Source organism: Myotis nattereri, assembly GCF_964212035.1.
Source record: "Myotis nattereri genome assembly, chromosome: 2".
Classification (NCBI taxonomy): Eukaryota; Metazoa; Chordata; class Mammalia; order Chiroptera; family Vespertilionidae; genus Myotis; species Myotis nattereri.
The window spans coordinates 147,007,841-147,017,475 of record NC_138076.1 but is presented as its reverse complement, the minus strand read 5'-3'; the positions used below and the strand labels follow the sequence as shown (position 1 = coordinate 147,017,475).

The 9,635-nt window shown below is 45.2% G+C and overlaps 1 protein-coding gene across 2 annotated transcripts in view; it reads left to right on the top strand.

The window, feature by feature from the left end:
* The first annotated feature begins 5,375 nt into the window (after nucleotides 1-5,375).
* The window catches only part of TBC1D15 (TBC1 domain family member 15), a 72,125-nt gene continuing 67,865 nt past the window's right edge, over nucleotides 5,376-9,635 (top strand). The window contains exon 1 of one of the 2 annotated variants that reach the window (XM_081083287.1): nucleotides 5,376-5,432. In XM_081083287.1, coding sequence (XP_080939413.1) covers nucleotides 5,403-5,432 — 30 coding nt within the window. In that variant the 5' untranslated portion in view covers nucleotides 5,376-5,402. The remainder of the gene's footprint in view (nucleotides 5,433-9,635) is intronic. The other variant, XM_081083286.1, reaches the window with a different exon arrangement.

Here is a 9,635-nt window from a genome sequence, read left to right as displayed (position 1 = left end):
CAGGGTTACATTAGCCTTCTTACCTCCTGCCTCTCAAGGGGGGGAACAGTGCTCAGAGTTTATGAGAAATGTATACAGATGCATAAATGGCTGAGTATCCTCAGAAGCCCATCATGCTGCACTATTGCTACCCCGTGCTGATGTCTGGTGGTGTCATGGGGGACCCTGACTTGTGGCCTTGCCCAGCAAATGGAGTGGACCTTGCAATCTGATACAATTGGCTATCCCTTTCACGCTGGCATATCGTAAACCTTTTTCAATGGACAGACTAGGAAGAGGAGAGAGTCTGGGGGACTCCTTTGATCCCCATATACACACAGATCCCATTGGGGTTCCAGGAGGAGTGCCAAAGAGTTTAAGGCTAGAAATCAGATTGCCACAGGGTTTGAGTCTGTCCTGTGCTGGTGGTCCACTGTGAACAAGAATGTGGTGGATTAATTATATTTTCTGGAACCATCAAAGGCTCGTTAACTACACTCAAGATGCAGCTAAAGGGATAGTGAACACCTAGATGCCAGCAGCAGGATGACCTGGGAGAGGTGGGCCTTGGATACAATTCTGACAAAAAAGGAGGAAGATGTGTAATGTTGGGGTCAGTGCTGCACACCCATCCCTGACAACACAGCGCCCGGACCGTCACTGAGCCTAAGGCATCGGCAGCTTTAGTGGTGAGTGAGCTGGAGCCTGGACTGAGGGTCCTTTCTCTGATGCGCTAGAGCAGCGGTTCTCAACCTGTGGGTTGCGACCTTTTGGGGGTCGAACGACCCTTTCACAGGGGTCGCCTAAGACCATCAGAAAACGCATATATAATTACATATTGTTTTTGTGATTAATCATTATGCTTTAATTATGTTCAATTTGTAACAATGAAAATACATCCTGCATATCAGATATTTACATTACGATTCATAACAGTAGCAAAATTACAGTTAATGAAGTAACAACAAAAAAATTTTATGGTTGGGGATCACCACAACATGAGGAACTGTATTAAAGGGTCACGGCATTAGGAAGGTTGAGAACCACTGCACTAGAGCGATGGTGTCCACTTTACCCCTTTGATTACGAGCTACAGTGATGGGATGTCACATCATCCCATGTCTTATCCAAGGGTCAATCGAAACCGCATTGACCAAGCAGCAAATTAGTCTTCTCCCTAGACACTGCAGAGCAGGAGAGTCAATGGATGTCAGCCGAGTTTGAAGAAAAGAGTTTAAATAAAGAAAAGGGGGGAATTGTGAGAATAAACAAGTCATCTTTTCTATCAAAGAACAGTATAGACAGCTGCCATTTTGGGCTGCGTGACTCAGGGGCGCCATCTTGAAACAGCAAAGGCCAACCCCTGCCTTTGAATTAGCCAATCGCAAAAGACTGTGCGCCTGAGCTCCAATCAGGAGCAAGGGACAGGTCACGTGTGTCAGGGGTTATAAATCCCGAGCAGACCACCTGCTCGGTGTGTGCCTGCTGCTTCCAGACCATGTGTGCGCACCCTTGTACATAGAGGTAAAGATGTTTGCCTTGCTGCCTGGCTCCCGAGTATGTTTTATATTCCACCAGGACCGCTGACTTGGGGGCTCGCCTTATTTCTAACACCTGCAAGCAACAATAGACTATTTTTACCCGCTACATTTCAAACAATTGTAACAGGAACTATTTAAGCACATAGAAAATCTGACAAAATGAGAATTTTTTTGTTTTCATGAAGTTGGTTACATGAAATCTATTGGTGATAGACTAGAGAGGCAGGAGAAAGCAAAGCAGGGAAACCCCTGGGATTAGATAAAAAGGAAAATGATAGACACATACTTAAGTGGGTGCAGGAACAATGAACATGATGATAATGAAGGAATTTGTGGTATCTGTCCTGGTGCCCAGGCATATTAGGTTGTGCCCCAAGGATTCTGGAAAAAGGGAAGTTACAAGTTACCCAGACATTTCAAGGATATATTATCATAGGTGCAAAAAGACAGATAGGCTCAGTTAATGTAAAGGTGAAGATACCAGCTTAGGAGGTGACTACTCACCATAACTGCTGTTAGTTAAAGTTTAATTTCAGACCATCCTTTGTGGTTACTTTAGGTCTGAGTTTGCCAAACTGCCATGCAGGCCTTCCCTGAGATTGTCAGGTTTGCATGTGGCCCCTTTCATCCACAAGGCAGTCAGCGTAGGTTCTAGACTTTAGGAAAGTGACTTGGGCTCCAGGTATTTGGGAGTCATCAGCACATAGGTGGTGGTGATACTGGAATGGGAAGATAATGGCACAATAATAGTGTTTGGGGAAAAAAGTAAAAGAAATGCAAGGATAGCTCATGGGTTGCACCAACAGCTAAAGGAATGTTGTTGGATGACGGTTAAGAATATGAAGAAGTAGCAGATAAATCTAGGGTGCCAAATTTTCAATAAGAAGCCTTTAATTCCCAAACTTATCTATATATATAAAAGCCTAAGCAACCATCGCAACCAAAACAACCGAATGGATGACTGAACAGGCTGCGTGGGGTGACCAGGCCAGCAGGGGGTTAGTGAGGGCTGACCAAACGACTGAGCAGCAGGCTGTGTGGGGTGACCAGGCTGCCTGGGGGCGGGGGGCGGGCAGTTAGGGGCGATCAGGCAGGCAGGCAGGTGAGCAGTTAGGAGCCAGTGGTCCTGGATTGTGAGAGGGATGTCCAACTGCCTGGGGATTGGGCCTAAACCAGAAATCGAACATCCCCCGAGGGGTCCCAGATTGGAGAGGGTGCAGGCTGGGCTGAGGGATGCCCCCCCCCCCCCACGTGCATAGATTTTGTGCACCGGGCCCCTAGTTATGTAAATAATAGGTACCATGGTAAGTATTCTATTCTTGGCACTCAACTTTTGTCCAAAACAAAGGTATAAGAAATGTATTAAAATTTTTCTTACCCAACTGGTGTGGCTCATGGTTGAACTAGGAGATGGTAACTGGACAATCAATGGATCTGTGCTGCATGTTACTACTTGAGCCAATTAAACAGAGACAGGGTTGAATAATATATGAGCATTTATTCCAATAATGCCAGCAATATGGGAGAGCAACAGGTCATCCACAAAAATCTGCTCTGCAGCCCTCCATAAGCCAGCTGCTTATATAGGGTAGGACAAAGATTACATAGGGAAGTAGGGATTACAGGCATGGGGAAGTAGGCAATGCAGGCTCCGGTAGACTCCATTGTTTAGAGAACAAGGTTTTTAATCTCTCCATGATAATATGCAGTTCTTAAATGAGAATGGACCACATTCTATGGTTGACTCCCAGGTCAGAATGTTCTTTCTTTAACTAACACAAGGAAATCATGGTTAACAGAGCATGATTAATATTTCCCATAACCATAGCTAGTTCCCAATATTCTATTTTTGCCACTAAGGAGGTCACGGTTTGATTCTGGTTGCACATACCTGGGTTGCAGGCTCAATCCCCAGTGTGGGGCGTGCAGAAGGCAGCCAATCAATGAGTCTCTCTCATCACTGATGTTTCTATCTCTGTATCCCTCTCCTTTTCTCTCTGAAGTCAATAAAAATATATTTTTTAAAAATTGTTTTTTCCTCTAATCATACCCCATTACTCTGAGCTGGTGGAAAATTTTATCTGGATCACTATAAGAGGTCTACAAACCACACCCAGGATTGTATGAAGGTCAAGGGGTCTTAGTCCAGTACATTTGGGTAAGGTCCTCAAGTCTTCACTCAATGTTGGTTACTATTAACATGCTCATTTCCCCAGCTCACTTATCCCTTACAGATGAGCTGCTTTTCTGATTCAGTCAGTGCCAAGCTTGGGCCTGGGTGTTGGCCATGAATAGAATCTCTGAGGCCCACTGGGCAGCCTCCCTAACAGTGCTACACATCCATTCTCATGTAAGGTCTTGCCACCTCCCTCACCCATTAGGTTCCCCATAGGCACAGAACCCGAAACCAGCCTTTTCTGTTATTCCCATTGGTTGCCACTTACCCAACCAACCTCAAAAAGCCTCTAACCTTTCTCCATTGTGTGAAGAGAAGTATCTCAATGAACACAGGTGTTTTGGTACCAAAGGCCCTTTTACAATGCTCTGGGGCAAGGGAAGTCCCACATCTTGTGCCAGAGCCATCAGGGGAGTTTCCAATCATTCCCTAGCGTTCTTTTATAGCACGGAGAAGAAAACCAATATCTTACTATCTTGACAAACCATCTTACCACACATGCATTGTCCCAGGAGAGTCCTACACCCACTCCATGGGTAATTCTCATTTTACATACTGAAGCATGGTTGAATTCAGAAACTTGTTTCAAGTCACACAGTTATTAAGTAACTATGTAGAATCTATGAGCTATGAACGGTGAACTCTAGAACAGTGAGGGTGTGGTATGTTACTGAAGTTCTTTTTTTTTTTTTTTAAATATATTTTTTATTGGTTTTTTACAGAGAGGAAGGGAGAGAGACAGAGAGTTAGAAACATCCATGAGAGAGAAACACCGATCAGCTGCCTCCCGCACATCCCCCACTGGGGACGTGCCCGCAACCCAGGCACATGCCCTTGACCGGAATTGAATCCGGGACCCTTCAGTCCACAGGCCGACGCTCTATCCACTGAGCCAAACCGGTTTCGGCTGAAGTTCTTTTTTAAAAAAATTGATTTTATTGACCTTTTTACAGAGAGGAAGGGAGAGGGATAGAGAGCCAGAAACATCGATCAGCTGCCTCCTGCATAGTCCCCACTGGGGATGTGCCCGCAACCCAGGTACAGGCCCTTGCACGGAATCGAACCTGGGACCTTTCAGCCAGCAGGCCAACGCGCTATCCACTGAGCCAAACCGGTCAGGGCTGTTACTGAAGTTAACAAAACACCTGCTCAATGTCAAGTGTGAGCGGCAGTGACCAAACTGAAAATCGGACACTTCACATACAGAGGGGAAAGGCACTGTGTGTGCCTCAGATAGAGGGCTAGGATTCCTTTAATCTTCACACAGCTCTATCATCTCAGTGTTACAGAAGAGAAACTGAGGCTGAAGCGGAAGGAGGAAGTTACTTGCCTCTGGCCACAAAGCCAGGTCTATGTTCGCTGGCTCCCAAAGCGGTGTTCTCTCCGAACTGAATTGGCAGGCGATTGGCGGAGCCTCACTCCTCCGCAAACCCCGAGGCAAAACCACCTCCACTCCGCTTCCCTCTTAGAAAAATACCCAGGCACATGCGCAGTGTGCACCGGAGACTCCACCCTAGCTGCCTCCGCGTCCTACTCACCGCGCATGCGTCAGACGGCTCCTCCCGCCCCGCCCCTTCACGCCGCGCCGTTCCGTCTACTTCCCGCCCCTTTCCCTCCCGGAAATCAGCCCAGTTTTGCCGGATGTTGTTGTGAGGCCGAGAGACACGTGGGGCGCTGCTACGTCATCACAGGCCCGCGCAGAAAACATGGCGGTGGCGGGCGTAGTGAGCGGGAAGGTAAGTAACGGCCACGGGAAACGCCTCGCCCTTTTCTGTAACGGGGGATGCCTTGGCTGCTTGGAGGCCGGCCGGGGAGGTAGGCGGGGGCTTGTCTGCACCAGGAACAGCCCGTGGCGGGTGTGGGAGGAGAGGACTTGGCGGTGTCAGCTGTTTTCTCGAGAATGCCGGCTCAGTCGGGGAATGAGACGCCTGGTTCCCGCTCCGAGGCCAGTTAGGCCTCGGCACTGCGGCGGTCTGTTCCGCCCCGGGGCGTGGGGGCTGCTCTTTGTATTACTTTCGCGTAGGGACAGGAGGTTGCCCAGTTCCTTGTATTTTTTCTGGCTCCCTTTTTTAGTTCTCTGTGTTTGCTCCGTGTTTAGTTCTCCTGCGGCTTCCTCTCTTGGAGGCCTTAATCGCGTTTGCCCCTGCCTTCCTCTGCTTCACTCTCGGCGAAGGCCCTTAGAGAGGAGCCAGGAGCCAGAAACAGGTGCCGCGCAGCCGCTGCGCACAGAAGAGAGTGTAGTAGATCCATTTTACCCGACTGCTGAGCTGGTCGGTGCTTGTGAGCGAAAGGGCGTGCTTCCGTCCCACGCTCGCCTGCGAAGGTGTTCGGTAAGGTTTTTGTTCCCTGGACGTCTCCTTGCTGCTGTCACTCCGGAAGTATCTTTGGTGCTTTCCTAAGGGGGCGGTCAGTGATCCCCGCCTCGTTCGTTAGGAAGGAGGAGTGGGTGCAGAGATTCATTTTGTCGTGGCCGTTGACGCTGCGAAAGCACGCCCGGCTTCGTCAAGTGAGCTTGTAGTTTAGGGCTGTCACGACATAGCCCTGGCGGCGTTTCCCGCCGCGCGAGTATTTTGTAAGCTGTTGGGTCTGGTGATGACTCATCCCACCCTAAGGACTGTTTACTTGTAGACAGCTTCCTCTGTTCTTCGAGTTTCACTCATTTCCCCTATGCTGTGCCCTCCCCGCCGCATTTTGAATGATTTGGCAGCATGTGTGGTTTGGTGTATGGGTTACTAGACTACGTGGCGGAATAATAATCTGTGGTCGTGGTTTTACTGATAATCGGAAATGTGACCTTGCCGAATTGAGCAAGCATGACTTCTCTGACCTTCATATTGTTTATCTCTAAAGTGGAGGTGATGTCAATCATTCTTTGTGTTGGAGTCGTTAGGATTACCTGAAATAACAAAAGCATTAAAAATGACATATTCTGCATACTGGCTTTTTAAACGATAGGTTGGTCATCAATTTGGGATTATTCACGCTCTTTGGTTGTCTTGTCATTGTCAGTTTTTGTCTTCAGGGTGGGTGCTGATCTACTTGACTCACTACATACAGAATGGGGCAAAAGTAGTTTTATAGTTGGTTCATTTGGAAAATAATACAATTAATAAGTAAAAGTACAAGAATTAGCTGTTTCACTTATTCTTCACAACTGTAAAGCCCTGTATATGAAGGTTATCCCATTTGATTTTCCCTCTGGACTGATTCAATCTAAGACTTTTCAAGAGGGAGAATTTCCTCTTTCAGGTGTGGATTGATTTTGAACCCTTGAGATGATGAAGTAGCTGTGAAATGTAAGACCTTTTTCACCCTGCCTCCCAGGCTATTCACAAATATAAACTTAATATAGTTATGTAAAATAAACTAGAGGGAAAATGGCAAAAGGAAAGTAAATAAAGGTTGGGAAGGTAGATGAAACTGAAGTACGACTATTAATTAATTGAACTGCCTCTCTAGCCACTCATCTTTCCTAATCTGACTTCTTAAAATTAGTCTTTTATTTCATAACTCTATCACCTCATTTGTTCTCATTGCATATTCACACCCATTCCCATCACTTCTATAAACTATATTTTCATGCCAAAAGCTGCCCCTCTTCCAAATAATACTATCATGATCCACAAAATTCACTTATTCTCTCAGTTTAGATTTAGTTTCATGGCAGCATCATTCACCTGGGTGCATATAAAACAAACTTGGAGATGTCCATTTCTATAACAATGTTTAATCAATAACCAAGTCCTAGCCACTTAACCGTAATGATGTTTCTTAAATTTGCTGCATCCTCTTCATTCTCAGTGTTTAGTTCATTCAGGCCTTTCGTTTGCCTGTAGTTATGAGTTCTTAGCTAATTTTTTTCTCTCCTTGTCTGCAGTCTCTTTGCCTACAGTCACCTCTCCACACCACCACGAGTTATTTTTCTAATGCACAAATCTAATCCAATCTTGCTTTAAGAAACAAAATATCTTTTTTTTGTTTTGTTACTGCCACCATTAAAATAGTACTCAAAGCATAAAAACCCACATTACCTTTCTGGAAAGGGGAGTTGGGGGCAAAATATCCTATATAATAAAAGTCTAATATGCAAATTGTCCCCTCCACCAGGCGTTCAACCAAGAGTTAGACCAGGAGGCGGGGCCGGCTGGCCAACCGCCTGTGGCCCCTCCCCCCAACCGGCCCCTCCCCCGATTGCCCCGAATGGGACAGGTCAGCCAGACCCCACCCATGCAGGAATTTATGCACCGGGCCTCTAGTATATACATATACATGACAGAGAGTGTGTGTGTCTCTATTTATCTCCTCCAACCATCCCTTCTTATAAAAATGTTTAGCTAAGCCCTATCTATTTTAGAAACCTAGGGCAGGGGATGTTAACCAGTGTTCACAAGAATCACATGTGGTACCTTTAAAAAATACAGATGCTGCCCAGCTGGTGTGGCTCAGTGGTTGAGTATCAATCAACCTGTGAACCAAGAGGTCACTGGTTTGATTCCTGTTCGGGGCACAAGCCCCCAGGTTGTGGGCTTGATCTCCAGTAGGGGACATGCAGGAGGCAGCCTATTGATGTTTCTCTCTTCCTAAAATCAATAAAAACATATTTAAAAAAGTACAGATACTGGGCCACAACCCCACTCTACTGAAATAGAATCTCTCAGTGTTGAGCTCTGGGATGTAGAGTAACTTTTCTAATGAGTATAATAGTACTTTGCTTGCTTTGAACTTTGAATGTAGGAAGTGATGGATGCAGGAAGTTAATCTGTGTCATATGGAGAAGCAGTGTAAGAAAACAGGTAAGAGCTTGACTTTAGAGCCAAGCTAGTTTCAAAAACTGTTTTCACACTTACGAGTGACTTCAGTCAAATTACTTAACATCTGTGCTTCAGTCTCCTCACCTGTAATATGGGGATGACAATAGTACCTACTTTATGGGGTTGTTAGCATTAATAAGAAGATATAGTAGACAGCCTGGCACATAGTAAATGCTGTGCAGTTGTTATTTATCATCTTAATTTCCCTGCAAGTCATTGGTGAGATATGGTGGAATTTTAAAGATTAAGAATATGGTTTTAGTATGTCTGAATTTCATTCTTTTTCTAATATATTTTTATTGATTTCAGAGAGGAAGGGAGAGGGAGAGAGAGAGAGAGAGAGAAAAAAAAAAAATCAATGATGAGAGAGAATCATTGATTGGCTGCTTTCGCATGCCCTCCACTGGGGACTGAGCCCGTAACCCAGGCATATGCCCTTGATCAGAATTGAACCCAGACACTTCAGTCCCTGTATTGCCCCTTAATATGCTGTTGGTTTTTGTTGATGGGTAGTTCAGTAGCTCAGTGAATACAGGGTACTAGTTTGATGTTTTCAATTCTCGGATGATTTGACTAAATTCAAGGGTAGGTTTTTTTTTTTTTGGCATCATGGGTGTATGGATTGTTTTATATATTGTTTTCCTTAGCTGAGCTTTTGAAAGTGGGTTTGAGTTTGATAATAAACCCTGATTTTTGGAGTTCAGCTATTCTTTGTTGCTATGTATGGGCAGAGCCATATATTTTCTGTTAACCAAATGGAAGGAGTGACATCTTGTTAATAATGAGGGAAGATATGGGGACAAGTCTGTAAAGGCCATTCTGCTTCTGTTCTTACAGGTGAACAGAGTTGAATTAGTGGAATGAGTTGAATTTACAGAGAAGGTAGGAGAAAGGAGATAGCTTAAAATAGATTTTGTCCTTAAGCCCAATGCCTTTGATGGTTACAGTTTACTTTCATTTTTAAACAAATATTTATTAAGCACCTAATTTGTTCCAGTCACTATATTAGGCATGGGGGATACATCAAATAGCCCCTTACCTTGGAGCTTATACACTGCAGTTCTTCAGAAGTAACACATTAGCTAACAACCACCCCTTTACCATGTGTAAATAAGAAATGTAATATGA